The 27,204-nt window shown below is 38.9% G+C and overlaps 2 protein-coding genes across 7 annotated transcripts in view; both read left to right on the forward strand.

Annotated features, from left to right (window-relative positions):
* LOC116590851 (zinc finger protein 197) overlaps positions 1-5,730 on the forward strand; it is a 38,340-nt gene extending 32,610 nt beyond the window's left edge. For all 4 annotated transcript variants that reach the window (XM_032343490.1, XM_032343315.1, XM_032343403.1 and 1 more), the window contains one exon: positions 639-5,730. In XM_032343490.1, the coding sequence (XP_032199381.1) occupies positions 639-2,971 (2,333 nt within the window). In that variant the 3' untranslated portion in view covers positions 2,972-5,730. The remainder of the gene's footprint in view (positions 1-638) is intronic.
* A 545-nt stretch (positions 5,731-6,275) lies between these two features.
* On the forward strand, positions 6,276-20,775 carry ZNF35 (zinc finger protein 35). 3 transcript variants are annotated; one of them, XM_032343783.1, is made up of 4 exons: positions 6,276-7,524; positions 9,272-9,588; positions 10,573-10,717; positions 15,982-20,775. In XM_032343783.1, exons 2-4 carry the CDS (start codon positions 9,397-9,399, stop codon positions 17,226-17,228), a joined length of 1,584 nt encoding a protein of 527 aa, XP_032199674.1. In that variant the 5' UTR covers positions 6,276-7,524; positions 9,272-9,396; the 3' UTR covers positions 17,229-20,775. The 3 variants fall into 3 exon arrangements, with proteins under 3 accessions (XP_032199674.1, XP_032199512.1, XP_032199596.1); XM_032343621.1 differs by having other exon boundaries at positions 6,276-7,307; XM_032343705.1 differs by having other exon boundaries at positions 6,276-7,307; positions 9,275-9,588.
* Positions 20,776-27,204: the final 6,429 nt, after the last annotated feature.

Genomic DNA, 27,204 nt, shown 5'->3' on the forward strand with positions numbered 1-27,204 from the left:
GGCTGCCCCCTTCCTTTTTGTATTTAATTGGATCTAACTCAGTCCTAGTGTTTTCCATTTCTCAATTTTAAAAGGAATAGTGGGTGTAGATAAATTCTAAGCATTAAGTTGCTTTTTAGTGATTTTTTCCCTATAGGTTACTTGCTTTCAAGTAATTAAAAAATGTTTGTGCACTTGACTCTTCAAAAATTAAAGATTATTTTAGGGTCCTAAAGTATATTTTCTCTCCATTAGAGTTTCCACCATCCTAGCAGGAAGAAAATAAAGAGACAGTCCTTTATAAGCCAAATGAGTCTCCCTGTTCCATTCATCTTCCTGAGCTTCATGGTCTGAACAACCTACACATGATCCCATGTTCTCTCTCTGGTTCTTCCTTACATCTGTTTGCTCAATATCATTTATATTTTAACATCTGTTCCATTATGACAGAGAGCTTAGAATGTCTGAGTGAGTTTTGTGTTAAAACACAATCTTGTCAGTGTAGTATTCTGCTTTGTGCTTTCGTTTAATGAAAAGTATCTTCTTTTTGTATTCATATAAAAATGTACCCTACTGGCTTGTTTTAAAGTCATTTGAAGATCTTGTTCTCACTAACACAGGGACATGGTAACATTTGCATTTTTAATTCCTTTTACCAGAATGGGAGACCATGACTGAGAATGAGGAGGTGACACCAAAGCCAAGCATTTCTCAAAGAGCTGATTCTCAGAAAGGAACATCCAAAAGACTTCAGGGAGGCGTTCCTCAGAACCTTGATTTTGAGGAAGCTTGTGAATGGCAAGTTTTGGCAAGTCATTGGGGAACTAAAACAGGGGAAATAGATACCCTAAAGAAAGTTTCTGTCTGTGAAAGAGATAAGAAGAAAAGGACTCTACCAGAAAAGCAGGGCCAGAAGTGGAAGGAATTTGGAGAAAGCTTGACTTCAGGTTCTGCTCTTTCTGAAAGTTTAATAGGTACTGAAGGAAAGAAGTTTTATAAATGTGATATATGTTGTAAACATTTCAGTAAAATCTCCCATCTTATAAACCATCGGAGAATCCACACTGGTGAAAAACCTCATAAATGTAAGGAGTGTGGAAAAGGCTTTATTCAGCGTTCAAGCCTTCTAATGCATTTACGGAACCATTCTGGGGAGAAACCTTATAAATGTAATGAATGTGGGAAAGCCTTCTCTCAGAGTGCTTACCTTCTAAACCATCAGAGAATCCACACTGGGGAGAAGCCTTATAAATGCAAGGAGTGTGGAAAGGGCTTCTATAGGCATTCAGGCCTTATTATACATCTAAGGCGCCATTCTGGGGAGAGACCTTATAAATGTAATGAATGTGGGAAAGTTTTCTCTCAGAATGCTTACCTCATTGACCATCAGAGGCTCCACAAAGGGGAAGAACCTTATAAATGTAACAAGTGTCAGAAAGCTTTTATTCTGAAGAAGAGCCTCATTCTGCACCAGAGAATCCACTCTGGGGAAAAACCCTATAAATGTGATGAATGTGGAAAAACCTTTGCTCAGACCACTTACCTTGTTGACCATCAGCGGCTCCACAGTGCAGAGAACCCATACAAGTGTAAAGAATGTGGAAAAGTTTTCATTCGAAGCAAAAGCCTCCTCTTACACCAGAGAGTTCACACAGAAAAGAAGACTTTTGGTTGCAAAAAATGTGGGAAAATTTTCAATTCAAAATCAAACCTCATTGACCATAAGAGGATGCATAGCAGAGAGAAGCCATATAAATGTACTGAATGTGGGAAAGCCTTCACTCAGAGTGCTTACCTTTTTGACCATCAGAGACTCCACAATGGAGAGAAACCTTATGAATGTAATGAGTGTGGGAAAGTTTTCATTCTAAAGAAGAGCCTCATTTTACATCAGAGGTTCCATACTGGAGAGAATCTCTATGAATGTAAAGACTGTGGGAAGGTCTTTGGTTCTAACAGAAACCTGATTGACCATGAGAGACTACACAATGGGGAAAAGCCCTATGAATGTCGAGAGTGTGGGAAGACTTTTATCATGAGCAAAAGCTTCATGGTCCATCAGAAACTACATACACAGGAGAAATCCTACAAATGTGAGGATTGTGGGAAGGCTTTTAGTTATAATTCAAGCCTGCTAGTACATCGGAGAATCCACACTGGAGAAAAGCCCTTTGAATGCAGTGAATGTGGAAGAGCTTTCAGTTCTAACAGAAACCTCATTGAACATAAGAGAATCCACAGTGGTGAAAAACCCTATGAGTGTAATGAGTGTGGTAAATGCTTCATTTTGAAGAAAAGCCTCATTGGACATCAGCGGATTCATACAAGGGAAAAATCTTATAAATGCAGTGACTGTGGGAAAGTCTTCAGTTACCGCTCAAACCTTATAGCGCATCAGAGAATCCACACTGGTGAGAAGCCCTATGCATGTAATGAGTGTGGGAAAGGCTTTACTTACAACAGAAACCTTATTGAACATCAGAGAATTCACAGTGGGGAAAAAACTTATGAATGTCATATATGTAGAAAAGTTCTTACCTCTAGTAGAAATCTTATGGTACATCAAAGAATCCATACTGGAGAGAAGCCTTATAAATGTAATGAGTGTGGAAAAGACTTCAGTCAGAATAAAAACCTTGTTGTACATCAGAGGATGCACACTGGGGAAAAACCATATGAATGTGAGAAGTGTAGAAAATCTTTTACTTCTAAGAGGAATTTAGTTGGCCACCAGAGAATCCATACAGGGGAGAAACCATATGGGTGTAATGATTGTAGTAAAGTTTTTAGGCAGAGAAAAAACCTTACTGTACATCAGAAAACTCATACAGATGGAAAACTTTGTGAATGTGATGAGTCTGAAAAAGAATTCTCTCAGACTTCAAACCTTCCTCTTCAACAAGAAATCCACACTGTGAAGGAATTCTCTTGGTTCCAAAATGCCACTGAGTCAAAGAGAGATCCAGAAACTCTAATGTCATTTGTAAAATAGGATAGAATCCCTGCCTACTTAAGTAACTGTTAGACAAATGCCAGTATATGGTCCTTGCAAGGAAAAAATTCATGATTGACCCTTTTATAGACAAGCAGTTTTCATGTGAAAGAAAGCTAATCTAGACTTTCAAGACTACAAAAAACATAAACCAAATTCTAGTTAAAGAATGCTATGTCTTAGACCATTTGTTATGACTCTGGAAAGGGATCTTAGAGAACTTGAAGACTGAAGAAGCTCATGAGATGTAATGATGTAGTTGTAAATGATAACAAAAATATCTTTGTATTAAAAAGTGGACATTGTTTCTGAAATGGTGTATATTGTACATTTTAAAAATAGCATCACTGCTACAAAAAGTCTCTGTTGACTGTATGATCAAGGCATGTCAGACATGGAGTTGAGTGGGCAAGAGTCTGCAGATTGAGGACAACTTAAGAGTATTAGATTTGGAATTAGAAGACTGAGGTTTAGGTCCTGGTTCTTTCTCTTACTAGCTATGTAATGTTGTTAAGTCAGCCTCTAGGCCTCAGTATCTCCAAATGTTGACCTACCTCAGTGGGTTTGAGGATTAAGTGAAAAGCTGTTTGTGAACAAACTTTGTGAAGTAATTTAGTTGTTGATGAAGTTGAGTAAAAGAGGTATGGTCAAAATCTAGAACATGGCACAATGTAATGTTTGCTCATCATGTCAATATTAGGGCTCTGGGAACTTCAAAAATATTCATATTTATAGTAAGAGGAAGTATGGTAAATAGCCAACTTTATATTTAGTAGTCTAAGAAGACTTTTTTAAAAAATAGTTTTCAGAATTTTGATGGGATTAATGGATAATATGCCTATTGTGTTTTGATGGTGAAATACTGGCTTTTATGGAAAAACATTATTATGTCCATCTGTTAACACTGATGCCAAGGAATACTATTTTTCAACCTTCAAATTTGAAACCTGGCAGATATAGAATGTCAAAATGGAAGGGCAGTCCTATGTTGCTTTCTTTGTTTATAGGGAAAAATCCTCAACTCCAACCCCTGAGTTAATGATTTCTGCCATTTCATTCTCAATTCTAATGTACATTTCACCATTGCTGACATATGAAAGCTTGTTACTCAAAGATTCTGTTCCAGTCCTCAACTTACTACGTAAGTTTCACACAGAATCAATTCCTTAAAGCTCTGATTAAATCAATTAAGAATCCACCCTCTGGTCAGGCCCATTACTGCCTGTGAACAAATCATTCATTGAGTCTTTTCTCTTTTGTACATTTGTAGATTTAATTCACCTTATATTCTTGAGTAGCTAGTTTTATATTGTAATTCTCAAAACTCCCAGTTCTGTAGCTGGACTATAAATACCTTAATATCCAGATTGTGTTTCTAATAGTTGCATTCAGCTGATGTGTTGATAAATGTTACCAGTTCAGCCCGAGTTCCTTGAGGGCTTCCTTGAAGCATTCCGTAATGAATGTTTCTTCCTTAGACTGAAAGGTAAATAAGAGTGAAAAATGGAAGGGCCCAAAGATTTAAAGTCTTAAAACCTAGGTAAAAGTGAGCTTCTGCTACTTTCCTTGGGCAAATGTGTTTATTATTTGGAGCCTTGATTTCCTCATCTGTATAACCGGGAGTAGAATATCTACCTCACAAGGTTCTTACGAGGTAATGTATATGGAGATGCTTTGTATCTCTGCTACAGAAGAATCACTCCAGATTATGTAATTACAAAGGGAAAGATGTACTCTTAACAGAGAAACTGGCATTCACCTCTTACCCATCACTAAGATCAAGACCACCTACATTATGTGCCTCTTCATGTGATGGAATAAGCCAAAAGTGTAACCTGAATTTATTAAGCTTCTTAGACCTAATTGCTAGTTAACAGGAAATACAGGAAGCAGACAAACAAGATAAATGACACAAGAAACAAATTTAGAACAGGGTATATTGTATAAGAAAACTGCACTGATTCTTCAAAAATATGATGAAAAAGGAAGAGGTGATAATTGTTGAAGCTGGATGAATATTGGGAGTTCATTGTACTGATCTCTGCTTTTACATATGTATTAAAATTTCCAGAATGAAAGGTATGAGAAGTGGGGGTGAGAGGTTATTTTTTAAAAGATGTTAAAGAACTATAAGACGCTAAGTGCCAGAGATAGACTCACACAAATGCTCAATTGATTTTTGACAAAGGTACAATAGTAATTCGGTAGAAGAGGGATATCTTTTCCCACAAAGGCTGCTGGTGGAATTTGATATCTGTAGACCTATATCATCCATCCATTTATCCATCCATAGTCAGGATCTAGGACTAATCAAAGAACTCTTAGACTGACATCAAAGGAAGGCACCATAAAAGGAAAAATGATAAGTTAGACCTCATCACAATTAAAATAATTTGCTCTGAAAAAAATTTTTTAAGAGTGATAAGATGTTACAGATTTGGGGAAATATTTGTAAATCATATATATATCCAACAGGACTTGTATCTAGACTATATAAAGAAATCTCAGAACTCAACAATGATAGATTCATTCAATTAAAAAATGGGCAAAATACATGTAAAACATTTCTCCAAAATCATTAGCCAGTAGAGAAATACAAGTTAAAAATGACTGCACCCCAACAGAATAGCTTTAAAAAAAGAAAAACATACATAGCGTTATTAAATCTTGGCAAGGACACAGAGAAACGGGGTCTTGTTTGTTGCTGAGGATGTTAGATGATACACTCTGGAAAACAGTTTGGCAGTTGCTTGCAAAACCGAACATGCACTATGATATGACCCAGTTTGTGTACTCCTGAGCATTTACCCCCCAGAGAAATGAAAACTTAACTCAGATGTAACACATGTACATCACTGTTCATAGCAGTTTTATTTCTAATAGTCAAAATCTGTAAGTAACACAAATACTTCAACAAGGGGCCAAAACTTCCTTTTTTGGGAGATTTTATTTATTTGTAAATAAATAAATAAAATAAGAGACACAGCGAGAGAGGGAGCACAAGCAGGGGAGTGGGAGTGGGATAACCAGGCGGCTGGATGCGAGGCTCCATCCCAGGACCCCCAGATCATGACCTGAGCTGAAGGCAGCCACTTAATTGAGCCACCCAGGCGCCCCTTCAGAACAGTATTCTATTTATACCATGAATACTTACTACTCTGTAATAAAATGGAATGACCCATTGCTGCAATGACAAGTGAATTTAAAGAAAATTATGCTGAGTTTGAAAAAAAAAAAATCCAATCTCTAAAGGTTGTATTCTGTATGATTCTATTTATATAATATAAAATGACAAAACTATATAGAGGTAAAAGATTAGTGGTTGCCAGAGGCTGGGGATGGTGGGAGGGAATAGGAGGGAGAGAGAGGGGTAGCACTTAGGAAGGTCTTTGTAATGTTGGAACAGTAGTGTATATTGATTGTGGTAGTGGTTACACAAATACACGTGGTAAAATGATGTAGAAGTCTACACAAACATTGTACCGGTGTCAATTTCCTGATTTTATATTAATAATTACTTAAGTTGTACTTGTTGAGGGAAACTGGGGGAAGGGTATTATCTTTCTAACTTCCTGGGTGTCTTTGAAAGGTAAAACAAGACTTTAAAAAAGCCATAACCAAATGCACTGTGTGAAACCGATTTGAAAGCAAAATGATGAAATACACATTTTAGGATAGTTGGGGAGATTTGAATATGATTGGATATTAGATGATATTAGGAAATTGTTAATTTTCTTACCATTATGTAATGGTGGTGGTATAACGTTTGGAGAATAATATTATTAAAGGATGCATTTTGGTGTTTGGAATGAAGTGGTTTGATGCTTACAACTTTCAAAATATTTTTCAGTATATATAGAGAGAGAAGGAAAACGTAGCCACATGTTGAGTCCAGATACAGGATACAGGTATTCGTGGTACCATTCTTTCAACTTTTCTGTACCGTTTGTATTTCAAAATAAAACGTTTGAGGCAAAATTATCAGAGTTTTCTAGAGACAAATGCTTTCTGGCTTCAGGCTCCTGCGTATGCGCCTCGCGTAAGCACTGCCGAGTCGGGATGTACCCTTCGCTGAAGCTCAGGGTCACAATACACCTGCACCCTCCCTAACACTTGCTCCCATCCCTGGTCCGAGGCTGTATTGGACACCCACCGAGAAGACAGCACCTCCGAGATTCCTAGAGAGGCCGGCCTGGCGACTTGGGAAGCCGGAAGCCCGTCTCGAGGCACTTCCTGTCCGGTCATTGTTCTCGCGCCGCCAGGAGCAGTTCGTCGGATCCTGCCAGCCTTTTCTACAAACGCCGCGAGCTCGGGCCGTCTCTCTTCCGTGAACACGGTCAGTGGGCTTGGCCGGGGTGGGCACGGACGTCGCAGGTGCGGGAGAGGCCATCCCGGGGGCGGACTGCGGCGACCTCCCTTCGGGGACCCAGGGTTGTCTGTCCCTAGGGCGGCTCCGCGTCCCACCACTTTAGGAACACGGCTGCCGCCTGCTGGGGGTCTGGACACGGACAGCACCAGGGGCCAGGCTCGCCACGGAAACAGGGCTGTTTGAGGTATGAAGGGGGGAGGAGGTGGGTTGCCACATCTGGAAATAGGGAAAAGACGCTGAAAGGGAAGCCCTTGATAGGGGACTGCTATCTGGTGTGGAGGCGATGGGAGTTTAGTCAGCGGCCCCGTAAGAGTGCTCGAAGGAGGCATTCCCCCTGTAAGCAGGTGAGGTGAGTGTGAAGGGCCTCATACATGGTAGAATATACTAGTCATGGAAAGAATAAGCCTCCAGGATTGAGAATTGTTCCAGGAGTGAAAGTATTATTGCCTTATGTAAGAAATTCCGTGTGTCCGGTAAATTTCCAGTAAGTTAACATAGGAGAAAGCATGGGATTACTTCAATAATAGCAAAAGTGGACTTAATAAAATTTGGCACCCCCCCCAATAAAACTGAAGGGGAATAGAAAAATTTTAATTTCTTCATTGTAAAGTAAACTAGTAAACTCGTTTTATTCACCGATTAAACAACAAAAACAACAACAAAGGTCTGCTGGCTTGGCTCTGATACAAGGGTGTTGGTGCTGTGATTTGGTGTGATCCTTTTAGAAAGCAATTTAGCACTGTATATCAACCATGAAACCTTAAACCAGTAATCGCTCTGTCCTGAAGGTATAATTCAGCAGAAGAAAAAAGTTTGCACAGAAAAAAATTTAACATTGTTAAGAATATAAACTGGAAACAATCAAAACTCCTTTCACTAAAGTAATGGCTCATAAATAGGGTTGGTTAAGTTATAGTATAGCTGTAATTCAGAATACTATGCCAGAATGAGGTAGTTCTGCATGTAATTATACTGAAAGATCTATCTAAGACTGTGGAATAGAATGCAAAATACAGAAATTGAGTTTAAATGCAGAAAAATGCACGAGTGTGATCTAATCTCTGGGGGAAAATAAGCAGTATATGTAAAGGTATACATTATCTGAATGGAAATGGAGAGAAAACATTGATGACTGATAACTACAGTTTGTATGTGTGTAGGGCATGTATTTACTTACACATATTTCTTGATCCTTTTTGGATGAGAATGACAGATTAGGAGAATTAATACTATAGATTATTGTATAGCTACTAAAAATAACCATGAAGAATGGTAATATAAAGCTTCTTCTTCTTTTTTTTTTTTTAATCTTAAGAGTAATATGAGGCATTTGGAAGAAATGGAAAAAGTAAACATCAAACAAGAAGGAGCTCAAACTACCTGTAAATAAACACAGGCACCTAGAGATGACCACCCCTAAATGGTGTCCCTACTCTCAGTCTTTTTCTTGAGATTCTTTAGTTTATGCTATTGTGTATTTTAAAAAAACAAAAGAAAACCAAAAAATCATGGTGATAATTGTGAAAATATATATCCCCATAGTTAAAAACAAAAAGTTTAAGAATTTATAGTTGTCAGTGGTTTAAAGTTTTCTCTTAAAAGAAATATTTTAGATTCAGTGCTCCAGCTTTTTGAGGGTGGAGTAGGGCTGATATTTCTTAGTCATTTTCTGTATTTTTCAAGTTTTACAATAAAAATACATTAACTGGATAATCAGGAAAAAATCAACAAACATTATATAAAGCTGTTTGTAATGTGATTACTGTGGGAATAAATTACATGTTTGCGGTTGAACTCTCTCCATCCTATGAGTCAGACTAGAGCTGACTCTTGCTGTAGTGACTGCTGCCTAAGCACTGGTGAGTTGGCCAGTAGGCCTAACAGTACCCAGACAAACCTCTGCTTGATACTACTGTTTTCTGGTTTTTCAGTAGACAGCCTTCATCTTGGCCCTGGGAAGAAATTCGGAAAGAAGTTTTTGAAACTTAAAGATTAGATGGGGCTTGACCTCTGCTGGGCAGCCCCCAGCTATATGTTCCTGTCCTGAGCAAAGAAGATGAGTGCACAACCAAGAGAGGCCATGGCCTTAGCTCCCTGGGGCTCACTGACAGTGAAAAAGGAGGAGGAAGAGGAAGAAAACTTAATGGGTCAGGCATCCAGCCAACAAGTACACTCTGAGAACATAAAAATCTGGGCTTCTGGGGAAGGTCCTCAGACAGGCCTTGATATATCAGAACAGGAGAAAAAGGTAAATAGTGGTCTGGGAGGAGAGTGGGAGGAGAGACCTGAAGACCTCAAGTGGTTTCAGAGGGAACTATGTCCCTCTGCTTCCACATCTGGAGCATTATTTCCTGGCTAGGTCTCTGGCCTTTAGGCCTTTGGAATATAATAGAAAGAGTTTTTTCTGATTGATGGGACATTTAGTGCTTTCTGTAAACTAGTGGTTCTCAAACCTTGCTACACAGAATTAATTGGGGAGATTTTTAGAAAATTGTGAAGCTCATGCCATACTTGATTCCAATTAAATGAGAATCTTGCTGTGCGACTCAGACATCTGTATTTTTTAAAAACTCTTCAGGTGACACTCCAGTCAGAATCTGATAGCTCTAACTTATGCTTCTTAAAATTTAATATGATTTAATATCTCAAATTTTAATCACCAGGAGGTCTAGTTAAAATGCAGATTCTGACTGATTCAGAAGGTCTGGGTTAAGATTCTGTACTTTTCACAGATTCCCAGGTGATGGTGATCTGTGGGTTGCATTTCATGTAGCGAGGCTATACACTGTACTGTGTTCTGTAATGTTTTCAAACATTGCTCCTTACCATCACTAGCCGGAAATCTCTTTCCCAAAGATCATAATCTTGCTTCTCTGATCTTTAGATCTCAGAAAACTCTACCCTGGAAAACCTCCTCATATGCTCTTTTCATGCATTCTCTGGCAAGCTAGTTTTGGATGCAAGAGTGGGCAATGCAGTGAAATCAAAGTGATAGAGAAGAACATTGCAGGCTTGATTCTCTGACTCATGCTGGGGATCAGAGAAGACCCTGACTTTATTTTCCTTTATTTTTGTTCGTTTGTTTGTTTTTGTTTTCAAGTTAAAAATCTTTTTAAAAATGTGTTTTTTATGGTCTCCAGGAATAGGTACTTATGTTTCATCTTCAGAATTAATCAGAGCACCTCCCACTGACAATCCCCTCATAAACTGACCTATGCTTTCTTGTCTTTAGGGTCCAAACTTGTTTTGGGACATGGCTGTCATCCTGAAAGCAACACAGGAGGCACCTGCTACCTCAGCCATTGGCAGCTACTCATTACCAGGGACTCTGGCCAAGAGTGAGATACTGGAGACTCATGGGATCATGACCTCTCTAGGTAAGGTTCAACCCCCGGATTCATAATCTGACCACTTGGGTTTCTCAAAAATCTATTCAGAGATTGGTGGTCTGGTCTCCTAACTTGAGAAGCATGGAGTATTGAGGTATACTATCAGGGAGAGCTGGATAGAGGAATGCCAAAAGATGCATATGCATTTGTCACAGGAGTTGGCTTATTTTGCACACAGTCTTAAGACATCAGACAAACACAGGTGGACTCCAAATTCTCCTTTAATCACATTTAATGATTAGCAAGTTTTAGATCTATTTACACACGGAGACGCATCCTCTTCATATGCTTCGTGTTTATCATTGGTTGGTGCTAGCTAAGATAGGAATCGTCAGTTTTTGTGGTGATTTTGAGGAAATATCCTGGAAATGTTCTGTTTTTATAAATCTTTATGCAGATTCCAGAGGATTTTGAGCAGGTGTGTCAACTTTGCTGATGCTCAAAGCTAGGTCTTCATGGATGGTACAAATGGCTGGCTTATTACCTGGTTCTGTCTCTAAGCTAGGACTCAGGATATGTCTGACTGGCAATGACAGAAGCTTACCTATGGAGGAGTGATGTGTAACTGTGGGTCAAGAATATGGTATCCATGGGTCCTGTGTTGTAGAAGTAATCTCTGGATGACTGCCAAGGCCCTTCTGGCACTCACATTCAATATATCTACCTGGTACAGAGCTACACCTGAATATTTTGAACCCACTCTGCTCTTTAACCCATTCCTCAAACTGACCACTTTTTTTTTTCTTTTTTTTTTTTATTGCCAAAAGCTTTTATTTTATTTTTTATTTTTATTTTATTTTATTTTTGTTTTTGTTTTTTTAAATTTTTTATTTTTTATAAACATATATTTTTATCCCCAGGGGTACAGGTCTGTGAATCTCCAGGTTTACACACTTCACAGCACTCACCAAAGCACATACCCTCCCCAATGTCCATAACCCCACCCCCCTTCTCCCAACCCCCCTCCCCCCAGCAACCCTCAGTTTGTTTTGTGAGATTAAGAGTCACTTATGGTTTGTCTCCCTCCCAATCCCATCTTGTTATCATTGATTCTTCTCTTACCCACTTAAGCCCCCATGTTGCATCACCACTTCCTCATATCAGGGAGATCATATAATAGTTGTCTTTCTCTGCTTGACTTATTTCGCTAAGCATGATACGCTCTAGTTCCATCCATGTTGAAACTGACCACTTTCTTAAATTAGTATTGTGTAGAAGGTTAGGATTATTACCTTTCATTTTCTTGTCTCTTCTTTAATCATTCCCCCTGTCAGCAGCTTTTGTTGCCTACTTTCTGCTCTCTATTCCATTCTCTCTGGTACATTTTGTGTATTATCACTTCTTCTCTGTTTACTTGCTTTGGTGGTCATTCACAGTGTTAACTCTAGCACTGACACCCATCCCCCAGTCACTGTTTTCCTTCTTTGCCTCCTACCTCAAGACGCTGTTCCAAGTCAAAATTTACCTTTCTGTGTGCTGCCAGCTGCTTGCATAGCAGCAGGTAACAGCAGTGACAAGAGCTCTAGGAATTAAGAGAAAGATCTGAATGCAGTTGCTGCCCTGCGTTTGATAATTCTGTGACCTTGAACAAGTTCTTTCTCTCTCAACGTCCATTTCCTGTCAGTTGGAGTGTATTCATTCAATAAAACAGGATTTTGCGGGGGCCTGCTTGCTATGTGTTGGGTAGTGTGATAGATGAATAAGGGTGAATGAAACAGTCATGTCTTTTTTTTTTTTTTTTTTTTTTAAGCTCTCACATGGTGAAGGAAAATAGTTTCATCTTGATGATAAAATGTATAATACACATGAATACGTTTTGGAAATTTTGATGTGTTACTGGTGGTTAACATTTGAAAGAGTTTTATCTGCAGTTTCCTATGTGTTAATTACAATTGAATTTATTAAAGTTTTGCATTTAAAACCAAGTTTTTAAACATTTAAACATAATTTATTTTTATTCTACTTATATACCTAGAAAAATTTTTATAAAAATGAGAATATTTGTACTTTTTCTTTGATTCATGTTTCGTTAACCTCAGGTTTTACAGTTTTTTAAAACTTTTTAAAGCATTTTGTTCTACCTATATATCAATTTCTTTATATAAAAATTTCCTCATTTTTATTCTCAAATAAAAATATATAAAATGTATTAAGTTTCAAATTTAAGATACAATTCTTTAAAACATTTCAAACACCTAAGTAGGCAGACTTCCTAATCTTATGTATAAAATCTTGATAAACACATGGCTTTTGTAAATCTGATTAATGACTTACAAATTTAGTAAATTAAATTACCTTTCCTATTGTATAATACATTCACCAGGTAAGATGGCAGACTTGAATGGCATTTCAGATCTCTTTTTAAAAAAATGAAAGGAAAGAATTGATTTCAAAAGTTATTACTTTGCCTGTCCTGTAGTTGATTATACGTACATTTTTAGTTTATTTCTTTACTAGGGTTACAATAATCCTTCAAGATCCAAAAAAGGAAAAATACCATCTCAAATAAGTGAGAGGTGTCGATTCTACACTATTGGCTAATTAATAACCCAAGGGGATTTGAGCTTGAGTACACAGAATGAGCCTTCTTTCCTTTTCTTATACCCTGGGCATTGTCCAAGATCCTTGCTCTTCATCCCTGTGATGCAACTGTTAAATAACCACTACATGGAGACCTTTGTAGGCCACAGTTGTACCTGCTTCTGTAATAATTTTGACAGAGAGCATGATGCAAATAAAAGGAATTGTTTCTGTTATTGGTTCTAATTGGTCCATAATTCCCACCAGTCTTCTCTTTCATGTCTTTCTAGTGTTCTCAATCTCAAGGTAAAACAGGTAGGAATGAGGTCAGGGGATGGAACTGAGGTCATAGACTGAAGAATTCTTGGACTTTGCTCTTGTTGGAGAGAAGCTTGATGGGGGATGGGTTAAGTGATGATACGGGGCTAAAGGAAAGAAGAAGGAAATGAAAAAGAGTGTGGGGGGGATGTTAGAAACAAGAAAAATTAGGTGAGATGTATGGGGAAAAGAGAAGTAGAGAACATAAAAGAGAAGAAAGTAATGAGCAAAAGAAAAGTAGAAGACACATGAAACAATTACAAGGAAAAAATCGGAATATTTCACACACACTAATTTTTAAAATAAAAACCAAGAGAGGAGAAATGAAGAGGCAGTAGGGGAAAGAGATAGTGGGGAAAAAAATAAGAAAGAAGATATGGAGACAGATAGTGACTCTACTTAAGGTGGTAAGCATGGAATGTATGTATGGAATTGTTGAATTAATATGTTGTACACTTGAAACTAACATAAGACTGTATGTTAATTATACTTCAGTTAAAAAAATAAGGGAAAAAAATGAGGTAAGGGCAGTTAAACTACAGGGAGAAAAATAGAATAGATGTGAGAAAGATACCAGAAGAGTAGGAATAGAAATAACTGGAAAAATAGTAGCATTTTAGTATTTGTTGTTGGCACATTCAGTGCTCTGCTATATGCAGCCCTCAGGTATTGTATTGCCTTTTTCTAGCATCACCCATCTTTATCTGAATGATTGTGATGGGAGTGTCATGTAACTGTTGTCATAACCAGGCATAGTGGGCTGTTTCCCTGCCTGCCCTTGATACTTTGTATCCTGAAATCCCTCTGACTCACTCATCTCCTAGGTTGGAGAATTGCCTGGTCTGTGCTGGTGGGATGTTTTGTAGATGCTAGATTCTTCCCTCTACAGCTGCTGCATGACCTGCAACTCACAGCTTTCCTGCTTTTAAGCTGACATCAGTAGAAACATCTCCCCTCTGGAGGCTTGCCTCCCACTGCTGATTGCCCTTGTTTCTTCTGATCTGGGTAGTGCTTTTGAGCTTGGTATAATTCAAATACTGTTGAAAGGTTTATTCTTCCAACACTAGGCTCCGGGGTGCACATTCTTAGATCAAGGGTAGTAGGGGTAGAGAGGAGACAAACATAAAGAATTATGATGTTACTGACTGCAGGCCCCCTTTTCTGACACCATTAGGGTACTGAGGCAACGTAGAACAGTCAGACACTGGTCAAGAGTTTTAAAATTTAGGATGTTTTGGTGTTTTCATGATATTGGCAAAGTGGAGCAGGCTGTATAATGTCTCAAACTTAACTCAGAAAGATTAGCTTTTCTTGACACAAAGTGAAGCTGCTAGCTCAACACAAGGGTTCATCTATTTACTCTGTTCACATTCTTTAGTCTCTTCTAGGGTTGCTGTCTATCACCATAACAACTCCTATGCCCTAAGGTTCATCTTTGCTCCTGGGCCCTGACATATGGACCCATAGCGCAGCTCAAAGTCACTGCAGACCCTCACAGAGCCACATTCTATGCTCCAAGGCTATTCTCAGTCATTGCTATAGACTAACTCAGTTAATGTTTTCAGGGTTTATGGGATAGATATTGTCCGTACTTTGGAGATGAGGAAACGGGCACAGAGAAGTTAAATTACTAACCCAAAGTCATGCAGCTGGTAAGTGGCAGAGCAGGTATTTGAAACCAAGCAGTCTGGCTCCACAATCCAGGTTCTTTTTTTTTTTTTCTTTCTTTTTTTTTTTTTTTTTAAGATTTTATTTATTTATTTGAGAGAGAGGCAGTGAGAGCAGGAGAGACCTTTGACCTGAGCCAAAGGCCGTTGCTTAACCAACTGAGCCACCCAGGCACCCCACAATCCCCATTCTTAACCTCTGTGCTGCATAGTCTTTCAATGTTTCAGGTCTCTTAGCTGTTCTGGTCCTTTTGGTATGCAGTGTGACCCTTTGTGTCCATTCTTATTCCTTCTTTGATATCCAGCTTCCTCATACACAAAAGTCTTGGTTGCATAGATCTTCATTTCCAGGGATGGAATGTCCCTAATTAACTGGTTGGTTGTAAGCAAATCCACACTAAGTGGCTAAGGTAAGGAAGCAAGCCTGGATAGAGATTGGTGTCCTTCATAACTGGTCTTACTTGTAAGATTCCTCATCATACAATCAGGAGAGCTGTCTGAAGATGGCTTTCCTGGCATGAGGCAGTAGGTTGGATGTCTACCGAAAGTGCTGGAAAGACTGTGAATCATTGGATTCTGCTGTGGGTGTGGGAGAGAGAGGTGATGTGGGGGGAATTCTTTCCTTTGATGAAGACATTTTATGTACACTGAAGTCAGGTACTTCCTGGTATTTATCACTTGATGATGCTGTTCTTTTTCTTGGCCAGAATGTCAGCTGACATTTGTACTTTCTACTTATTGTTTCAGGTGCTGAAACCAAGAACCCACAGTTATTGGTTCCAAAAACTGAGATATGTGATGAAGCAGAAAAACCATTCATAAAGTCAGGAAGAATCCAGAAAGTTAATCCTCAAGGACCTGAGTTAGGAGAAGCCTGTGAAAAAGGGAACATGTTAAAGAGGCAGAGAATTAAGAGGGAAAAGAAAGATTTCAGACATGTGACAGTGAAGGACTGTCATGTACCTGAAAGCTTCAAAGTAGAGGAAGATCAGAAATGTCAGAAATCTGGGGAAAGATACAGTCTTAGTTGTAGCTCTTTAAAAAATCAGAAGAGCCAGCCTGGACAGAAACCTTTTACTTGTAGTGTGTGTGGGAAAGGCTTTAGTCAGAGTGCAAACCTCGTGGTGCATCAGCGAATCCACACAGGGGAGAAGCCCTTCGAATGTCATGAGTGTGGGAAAGCCTTCATTCAGAGTGCAAACCTTGTTGTGCATCAGCGAATCCATACTGGACAGAAACCATATGTTTGTTCAAAATGTGGGAAAGCCTTCACTCAGAGTTCAAATCTGACCGTACATCAAAAAATCCACTCCTTAGAAAAAACCTTTAAGTGCAGTGAATGTGAAAAAGCCTTCAGTTATAGCTCACAACTTGCTCGGCACCAGAAAGTTCACATTACAGAAAAATGCTATGAATGTAATGAGTGTGGGAAAACATTTACTCGGAGCTCAAACCTCATTGTCCACCAGAGGATCCACACTGGGGAGAAGCCCTTTGCCTGTAATGATTGTGGCAAAGCCTTCACCCAGAGTGCAAATCTTATTGTACATCAACGAAGCCATACTGGTGAAAAGCCATATGAGTGTAAAGAGTGTGGAAAAGCCTTTAGTTGTTTTTCACACCTTATTGTGCACCAGAGAATTCACACTGCGGAGAAACCTTATGATTGCAGTGAGTGTGGAAAAGCCTTTAGTCAGCTGTCTTGCCTTATTGTGCATCAGAGGATTCACAGTGGAGATCTTCCTTATGTGTGTAATGAGTGTGGGAAGGCCTTCACGTGTAGCTCATACCTGCTTATTCATCAGAGAATTCATAATGGGGAAAAACCTTACACATGCAATGAGTGTGGCAAGGCCTTCCGGCAGAGGTCAAGCCTCACTGTGCACCAGAGAACCCACACTGGGGAGAAGCCCTATGAGTGTGCCAAGTGTGGTGCAGCTTTCATTTCTAACTCACACCTCATGCGACACCACAGAACCCATCTTGTTGAGTAATAAGTACTTGTTACTCCAGGCATTCATCATAATCCACTACACCCTAATTGGACACGTCTTTGCTGTTTTGTTCCTCTTAAAAATGAGACCCACCATGTTCTTAAAAGTAACAGTATTCAAGAATGTATCACAGAAGCATTTCAGAGGCTGACAAAAAACATGGAAGCTAAGCCCCTAAAGGCAAGGACTCTTTTTTTTTAACTGTGCCAGCATTGGTCATGTTTGAAACGGAACGTGGCTTTCTTAGAAATGGGTCATACAACCCTAAGTGATAAAGATCCTATTTGAGGAAAGGTATTTTAACTTAATCTTGTTTTTTAAAACTCTTAGTTTCTTGAGCAACGGTCAGGTTATTGCTATAGGGCTGCGTGGTGGGATTCTGAACTTTGAATCTTGTATTCTAGTATTTTGGGTTAGGAAGCAGTGATTAGTTAAGGAGACTGCATGGGGTAGCAATTCACCAACAACTCACCTGTGAACATTTATAAGCTTTCCATTCCTTAGGCAATTGAAACATTAAAAGAAAGAAAACCAAAACATTAACTATCTATTGCTCCTAAAATGGATAGACGTAGGAAACAGCTGTTTCTCTTAATTGTGTATACCTCATGAACCTTATTATGGTAAAGCTCTAGGGACATCTCATGAGTCTTCCATTCTGCCGTCTATGTGGCCAAGCACTTGAGGATTGATGGAGAAAAAACACGGGGCCCACAAATACTGCCAGGCAGTATTCATTTGCTAACATCAACAACTCTCCCAAGTGACCCTGACTTCATTGCATTCCATCATAGTGAGATACCTCTAATAGTCCCCTACCCAGATGGAGGAGTCAAAGAATAAAGCTTGCAGAGAGGCATGCCCGTATTACCTATGCTCGTTCTGCTCAGACCCAGCCAAGGGTCTCAGTTTGAGTGTCATTCTCACTTTTTGGCTGGTCTTCAGAAGAAATAATGGAGTCCTAATTTTGAGAGGACCAAAGGGAAATACAGGAAGAGGGAGGAGGCAGAGTGGGACTCCTAAGGTCCTTACTTTTTTGAGAAGTTCAAAGGTATTGGAATGTGAAAACTTAGAAAGATGAAGAAACTGACTAAGGTAAGATAAACTTTTGTTATCATTGAGCCTTTATTCCTGGAAAAAATGATTTATAAAACTATGCAATAGGTAGAGCTATATAATATTGCCTTGTATTTAATATAGAACTTAATTCTTTGTTTATATAACTTCATGTATAGAATCAAAGTCCCCCAATTCTTCTCTTACACTTTCACATAGATCCTTAGAACACTGAAAGAAGTGTGCCCCATTTAACTGAAAGTGGTCAAACAACAAAGAACAGCCTACGTTCAAATCCAGGATTTAAATCCGGGTTCTCTGTTCTGCTGTGCTGTGTCTAACCACCTGTAATTCCCACTCAGATCTGCCGAGAGCCTGAGAAAGGTATATGGTCTCTTTCAGGTGAGGAAGCTGAGGTGACAGATTTTCGGATGTGCCTTAGGCAGTGTGACTAGTAAGCAGCAAATCTGAGACTGAAATTTGAGTCTCCCCAAGTTCTGGGTCTGCCTCTTCACCCTGCTGGGCAAAAGCATATAAAAAAGCCCTACCTGGTAATAAGCTATCTGGTGCAACTCTCATGTAGAAGTCCCACCATTGGGACTCTTGCTGGCGCATTTGTTTTATATTTTACAGAGCACTTTCATGTACAGACGGCATAAACAAGAAAGCATATTTCCTCTTTCTCCCCTTCAACCATGGTCTTTCATTCAAGCATGTGCATCACTGTTTGCACTCTAAAATCATACAGACAATTCTAAGAAATTAATAGGATTCAAAAGAGAATCAAAAAGGCTCATGCATTCGCTGACCTTGAAGGTAACTGTTCCTGTCCCCCACCTGGGAGTGGAGAGATCCAAAGATAATACCATGTATCTGCTGAGAAACGAGCTTGGGTCCCCCCCCACCCCACCCCACCCCACAGGATTAGGAAGCCCAGAAGAGAGGGAGAGCAGGTCTGAAGATTGGGAATAAATCTGTGACATGGACCTGTCAAAAGACCAAAAGTGCACTTTCCTGAAAGATAGCAACCAGGTTAGGATCCTTAGGACAGCTAAATTGTTTTAGCTTCATATTGTATGTTCATCCTCCTATTTGAATGCTTGTCATGGATGATTGTGATTTCCTGGCTAAAGATTGTTGTTCATAGGCAGTTCAAAAAGGCCATGCAGGTGATTGTGATGTAAAGCTAGATTTGGGCATCACTGACCCAGCCTTGTAGTGTAACAGTGGTATTCACTTGACTACATGTTAAAATCACCTAGTATACTTAAAAAATTTTTTTTTTTTTAATTCTCAGGGTCAAGTTTTTGTTTGTTTGTTTTTTCCCCCTCAATTCTGGAGGGGAACCCAGTGTATAACCAAGATAAGGGACACTTCAGTCGAATCAGTTCTGCAGGCCACAAATGCATGTGATCAAAGGTGGAGTGGGGAAGCTCTAGTATAAAGATGTAGATGTGCAGAGTGCTTTGTGTGGTTTCAGCAAAACAGGATGCTAACAACCTTGGCTGCATTGGATGTCCTGTACCTTGGCTGTAAGGATTGTGTGCCCTAACTTTATTTGTATTTTAGGTGAATATACCAGATATATATATGAGCAAACCAAGTTTTACACAACATACTTTCATATTCCCCATTCAACAAAATTACTTTTTACATTTCTACTGTATTTCATTTCCAGGTCTTTATTTCCACAAACCTGCACCCAGGTTCAGGACCTCCAATCCTACACAAATCATGTGAGCCTAGTGGATTACCAGGCCAGATCCTTCTTTACTCAGCTAACAAATCTTACTTCCAATTTATTTCTAGCCCTCAAAAAAGCCCTCCTTTTTTGGTGGTTTTGGGTAGATGAGAAGTGACTACTCTTAGTTGTCACTGTTGGCTTAGGTTTTCCTTTTCCTGGAAGTCAACTCCTTTCTCCCTTGGCTGTTATTTCTAGAAGCGAGTTGGGAACTCAAGCCCTGTTAAGTTACCAAGAGCTATCAGAGCCAGGACAATTGATGGGTATTAAGAGTAGAGCCAAGAAGTCTCAAGTGGGTGCAACAGTTATGTATTAAGGGGAGCACAGTGATGTCAAAGTGATAAAATCTTGTACTTTTGGGGGCATGGGAGAGGATCATCATTGACATACATACACTCACACCCCTCAATTGCCCATGGATTCCTCCAAGCTCAGGACCAAGTTTTTGGGCAAAGCTAATCTATGTTCTGGGTCCCTTCCCTCCCTTGCCTAGGCAGTCTGGTGTCCTTTCACATCTGTCACTTTGCTTGCTCCTCCATCCAGTGTTCTCAATCTTTCTGGGCTCACAGCCCCTTTGAGGATCTAATGGAAGTTGTAAAGCCTCTTCCAAAGAAATGCGGATAGCACATTCAGTTTTTTGTTCATTTGTGGGAGCATATTGTTTCACTGAGGCCAGTTCTTGAATTCTCTAGGGCCTAAAGTCACACCTGGGGATTGAACTACATAATTGCCAGAGGCATTAAAAAAAAATGAGGTCTAGAAGCTCTGGATGTTCCCCCAAAACAACCTTTAATATCTTGCTTTTCCTGGATTCCCTCCTTAAACAAATTACAGCATTATCCAGCACCCAAACTGGAAATCCAGGACGTATTTCTGGCTTTCTGTGTATCATTCTTTAGCTACAACAGTACTTTTCACTCTGTGGCAAACATGGTGCTAGTTCCTGGAGTCCAAAAGCAAACAAGGCCTACCAAATCCTTCTGATGTTTCATAGGAAGCCTCTCTGGACCTTTTAACATGATTTACTAAGTAAGGTCTTCACAGTTTCTTTGCAACCTTATCTTTCTACTTTCCATGTACTTTTTACTGTAGACTGGAGGCATGGGCTTGCTTTTCTCTGTGTCTTTGATCACACTGTTTCCGGTGCTTACTGAGCCTAGCTTTAGATTTCTTTTAAGATTTGATTCCAGTCTCATCTTTGGGAGCTCTCTGACTGCCATTTAGCAAGTATATATTTAGAAGTATGGAAGAGCATATGGTAGGTATCTACTTTATGCTTTAAAGTGAAAAAAATGAATTAATAATTGTGTATATAGTACAGTTCTCATATAATGTTTCATATACTCTATACTGTTAAAACATAGCAGATAAGTTATATGAAGGAAATATAAGAAAATGTAAGTGGTTAAATGACATTCACAGCCATACAGATAGATGGTAAACTACAGAACTTAGGCTCAAACCCAATCCCATAGATTATAGAATTATGGGTGATTAAAAGTCATTTTTTAAGTAATTTACACATTTTCTATAAGGAACAAGAATTTTATAATCAGGAAGAGCATAAATTATTATATTTACATATTTGGTTTTATTGTTTAACTATAAACAGTATTTTAAATCTGTATTTTAAGATGTGGGCTATACCCTGCCATTTCTTTCTCCTTCCCTTTCCACCTCTCTGCCTCTGCAATGTAAAGTCTGATTCTTGAACTCTATTCTGTAACCATAGTTAGTCCTTTATGCTTTGTTTATTGACTTGTTCTAAAAATTGAAAATAAACAGCATGGATGTTATTATGACCATATAAATATTGCAGATCTAAGTAGCTTGCTGTGACTACACACACACACACACACACACACACACACACACACACACACTGCATTTTGTTTTTACTATAGTTTTTAGTTATCTTTCTTTTCCCCTTGTACTGATGGCTTTTAGCATACTCTGAGTGATTTTCAGATTCTCCATTCAATTAGGTACTCTGTTGAATCCTCTTTTTTTCTCTTCAAGAGATCTCTAGCTTCCTGCGGTGTTCCATCCTTGACATTTTCCTGCCCACTGTTCCATTGTTATACGGAATTTCATTGTGTCCTGAATTGTACATGTTTCTCTTTTTTCATTAACTCCATCATTTCACTGCAGCATACCTTCAAGTCACTTGCCAAGAAAGAGTATATGAAAGACAAAATTATTGAGGACTTATATACATCTTTCTCTGTCCTCAATCGTGATTGGTACTTTGGTTCTGAAATTTTACCTTGAAAAATTTCCCCAGAACTTGTAGATGCCTGGTTCCCATCTGATTTTTTAAAAATTTCATATATTTATTTGTCAGAGAGAGCACAGACAGGGAGCAGCAGGCAGAGGGAGAAGAAGCACGCTCCCAGCTGAGCAAGGAGCCTGATGTGGGACTTGATCCCAGGACTCTGGAATCATGACCTGAGCTGAAGGTAGCCACGTAACCAACTGAGTCCCTCCAGTCTGATTCTTATTTCTTTTACAGTAAATACTACTTGTATTACTGTGATCCGTTCCCAAACCCCCATGCCTGGAAGCTTTTAAAGTCACCTCTTTATTCTTGGTGCACTCGATTCCCCAGTATACTCAGTGGAATTTTTCAATCTAGTGACCCAAGTTACTTTTATTCTTGGAAATTTTCTTGTGTTGTGTGATAATTCCCCCTTCCATTTTTTCCCCTGTTTTTACTCTTTCTGAAATTCCTGTCAATCAAATGTTGAAGCTTGTGGATTGATTCTCAACTGTTTTCTGTGTTATTACCATATTCTTGTTTTGTGCTATTTTCAGGGAGAATACCTTCACTATTTCTCCAACCTGTTTAATGAATTTCTGATTTTGGCAATCATTTCTAAAAAGCCTCCCCCCCCCCCGTTTGTTCCCTTTTTATAGTATACTATTCTCATTTTAGAGATACCTTTTCTTAAAGGTTTCTCTGTTACCTGATATCTCACCCCTTCATGCCCTTGCCCCTGAGTCCTTTTTTTTTTCTTTCTCTTTGTTTACTCTCATTGGAGACTTTCCTTGAATATTTTGTGATTCTTACTGACAGATACAAATAAATCTCTGTGTATGTATCAAAAGTCCAATTGAGATCTCTGGGGGAGTGGGATTTCCTCAGTTAAGAGGCATCCTTCTAGAGTACTCGGTAGGGAGCAAACTCCCTGGAAACCTCCAATGCCAGAATGCTGTGATCTTTTGTGTGGGGCTCATATGCTTCTTTAGCCGGAAATCCTCTGCTGTTTTAATCTGGGGGTTTGGATGACATAATGCTTCTTAAGGAGTGGGAGAGAAGAAAATCAAGTGTTATTATAGACTTTTGATTAATGCACTTATTTTTAGCCTCACTTTTCCCTCCCACCCTTAATATACCTGGGGTTTCCAACTGCCAAGTTGCTTTGGGATTTGGCAGGGTATGTCAGTGCATCTTTCCATCCTATAGAGATTTGTTCTCATCACATTATTATTTATACATTTTATTTTTTTTTATTTTTTTTTTTTAGATAAGTCTTTTTTTTTTTTTTTTTTTGACAGAGAGAAATCACAAGTAGACTGAGAGGCAGGCAGAGAGAGAGAGAGAGGGAAGCAGGCCCCCTGCCGAGCAGAGAGCCCGATGCGGGACTCGATCCCAGGACCCTGAGATCATGACCTGAGCCGAAGGCAGCGGCCTAACCCACTGAGCCACCCAGGCGCCCCTATTTATACATTTTAAGTCATTATAATTCATTATCATTTTAAGGGAAGTTAAAACATTTTTTAAAATGTTGATATGCTTGGATATAGTACTACCACCTAGCTATCCTAAAAATGAATATTTTGCCAGTGTTACTGTTTTACAAAAAAAAGAAGAACAAGAACAAGAACGAAGAAAGCAACCCAAGTGATTAGTGATAGGAGAATGATTAAATTATGATATGCTTGAATATTATGCAACCACTAAAATCATAATTTAAAGGATATTTAGTAATATAAAATATTCCCAATATTAAATGCTAAGTACAAAATTAAATGGTGGGTTCAGATAGCCCAGTTTTCTTAAATATGCAAGCATAGAAAAAACTAAAGACAGCAATACATGGCATGGTTAATGATTAAATTTTGCTGCTTTATATTTTCTTTTTTTTTTTTTTAAGATTTATTTATTTGACAGAGATCACAAGTAGGCAGAAAGACAGGCAGAGAGAGAGAGGAGGAAGCAGGCTCCCCGCCGAGCAGAGAGCCTAACTCGAGGCTCGATCCTAAGACCCTGGGATCATGACCTGAGCCAAAGGCAGAGGCTTTAACCCACTGAGCCACCCAGGCGCCCCATCTGTATTTTCTACAATATACCTCAATTACTTTTATGATCAGGAGGAGAAAAGCTAATAAAAAAAAAGAAAAGCAAGATCATGGTCATACAGAGTGATGAGAAAATTTCGGGGAGTTTGGTAGTTGAGATGCAGAATAAGAAATGGGAATAAAGAGACCAGTTACCAAGGACCTAATGGTGGACAGAGTTCATTCAGGGAATATGTATAACCACACTGATTGTGACATATAGTTGTGGCTGGAGTGTGGAGGCTAGGCTGGTGAGGGGAGAAAAGAGTCCTGGAGACCATACAGATAGCTTTTGTCAGACTACAAGGAAGATTCTGACTCAGGCGGTGTTGGGGCCAGAATAAAAGGCACAGATGGAATGAGCAGGCCTTTGAGGCATGAAAGATCAAGCAGCAAATCCCTAAGCCGGAAATCAGCCTTCACACTCTGGTGAAACATGACTTGTGACCCATCATTTCTGGCCCAGGCCTGAGAAGCCCTGGCTTCCTTGTGACTGTCTGGGGCCACCCTTTGTTCACAGTGGGAAATGCATTTGCAATTTCAATCAAAATACCAAAAAATAACTACTCTTTATCAACTTACCCTGCAAGGGGTAAGTTGCCCCTGTAGGGCAGGGGTTTGGGAGAAGCAACTTAAGTCCTAGTAGTAGCAAAGTTGTAACCACCCCATTATTGAGGGATTTCTGTGTGGGAGGCTAAATGCCAAATATTCTTTATTTGATTTAGTTCTCACCTGAGGAGGGGATTTCTTTTTATAATCCCTACTTTGATCTTCCAGAGAGAGTCCTTGCATTTGCAGTCTTCTGTATCTCCCTTTAAACACACTCATAAACTGGAGCTTAGGATATGGACTGTCTACACCTTGTTTTGTTTTTAATTTAGTGTGTCTTGGAGATGGTTCTATATTAGCCTATAAGATCTACGTCATTCTTTTTTCTTTGCTGTGTGATAGTGAATTGTATGGATGTACCATGATTCATGTAGCATATCCTGTTGGTAGAGCACATAGGTTCTTTTCTATTTTTTGTTTTACAAACAATGCCATGCTGAATAATCTGGCACACCATCTTGTGTGTGTGACTTTGCAGGGTAAGTTGATAAAGGGTAGTTATTTCTGGTATTTTGATTGAAATTGCAAATGCATTTCCCAGTATGTGTGTAAAAATTCCTATTTCCATGAGTCTTCTCTAAAACTATTGTGTTTTGGTCTGGCAAGTAAAAACTTCTCTCATGCTTTATTTTGTGTTCAGTTATGAGTGAAACTGGATATCGTGTCAGGTATTTACAAAGTCTTGTGTTTCTTTTTTCTGTCATTTGCTTGTTCATGCTCTTTAGAAGTTTTTTGTTGAGTTGTTGATCCTTGTAAGAATTGGTTTGTATGAGTACAGCATCCTTTCTTGATTAAAACTTCATAGTGTAGGGATATACATACGTCAGTATCATAAAAGCCATCTGTGAAAAACCCACAGTGAGTATCATTCTCAATGGAGAAAAACAGAGCATTTCCCCTAAGGTCAGGAACACAGCAGGGATGTCCACTCATCACTATGTTCAACATAGTACTAGAAGTCCTAGCCTCAGCATCACACAACAAAAAGAAAGAAAAAGACATCCAGATCACCAAAGAAGTAGTAAAACTCTCACTCTTTGCAGATAATACGATTATCTACAAACCAAAACCAAAAGACTCTACCCCAAAATTGCTGGAATTCATACAGGAATTCAGAAAAGTGGCAGGATATAAAATCAATGCACAGAAATCAGTGCATTTCTCTACCAACAATGACAGGAGAAAGAGAAATTAAAGAATTAATCCCATTTGCGATTGCATCCAAAATCACAAGATGCCTAGGAATAAATCTAACCAAAGAGCAAAAGATCTGTACTCAGAAAACTAGAGAAAAGTCATGAAAGAAATTGGGAAAGACACAAAGAAATGCAAAAATGTTCCATGCTCATGGATGGGAAGAATAAATATTGTTAGTGTCTATGCTACCTAAAGCAGTCTGCACATTCAATGTAATCCCTATGAAAATACCATCAACTTTTTTCACAGAACTGGAACAAATAATTCTAAAATTTGTATGGAACCAGAAAAGACCCCAGATAGCCAAAGGAATGTTGAGAAAAAGAAAGCCAAATATGGTGGCTTCACTATTCTGGACTTCAAATTCTATTACAAAGTTGCAATCATCAAGACAGTATGATACTGACACAAAAATAGACACATAGATCAATGCAACAGAATAGAGAACTGAGAAGAGTACTCTCAACTCAGTGGTTAACTAATCTTTGACAAATCAAGAAAGAATATCCAATGGGAAAAAAAAGACAGTCTCTTCAACAAATGGTGTTGGGAAAATTGGACAGCCAAATGCAGAGTGAAACTGGACCATTTTCTTACACCATACACAAAAGTAGAATCAAAATGGATGAAAAATCCTCAATGTGAGACAGGTAGTCATCAAAATCCTTGAAGAGAACACAGGCAGCAACCTCTTTGATCTTGGCCATTCAGTCTCTTGCTAGGCACATCTCCAAAGGCAAGAGAAACAGATAAAATGAACTTTTGGGACTTCATCAAGATAAAAAGCTTCTGTACAACAAAGGAAACAGTCAATAAAACTAAAAGACAACTGACAGAATAGAAAAGATATTTGCAAGTGACGTATCAGATAAAGGGCTAGTATCCAATATCTATAAATAACTTTCATACTCAACACCCAAAGAACAAATAACCCAGTCAAGAAATGGACAAAAGACATGAACAGACATTTCTCCAAAGAAGACATCCAAATGGCCAACAGATATATGAAAACGTGCTCAACATCACTCAGCA

The sequence above is a fragment of the Mustela erminea genome, chromosome 1 (genome assembly GCF_009829155.1).
Source record: "Mustela erminea isolate mMusErm1 chromosome 1, mMusErm1.Pri, whole genome shotgun sequence".
Classification (NCBI taxonomy): domain Eukaryota; kingdom Metazoa; phylum Chordata; class Mammalia; order Carnivora; family Mustelidae; genus Mustela; species Mustela erminea.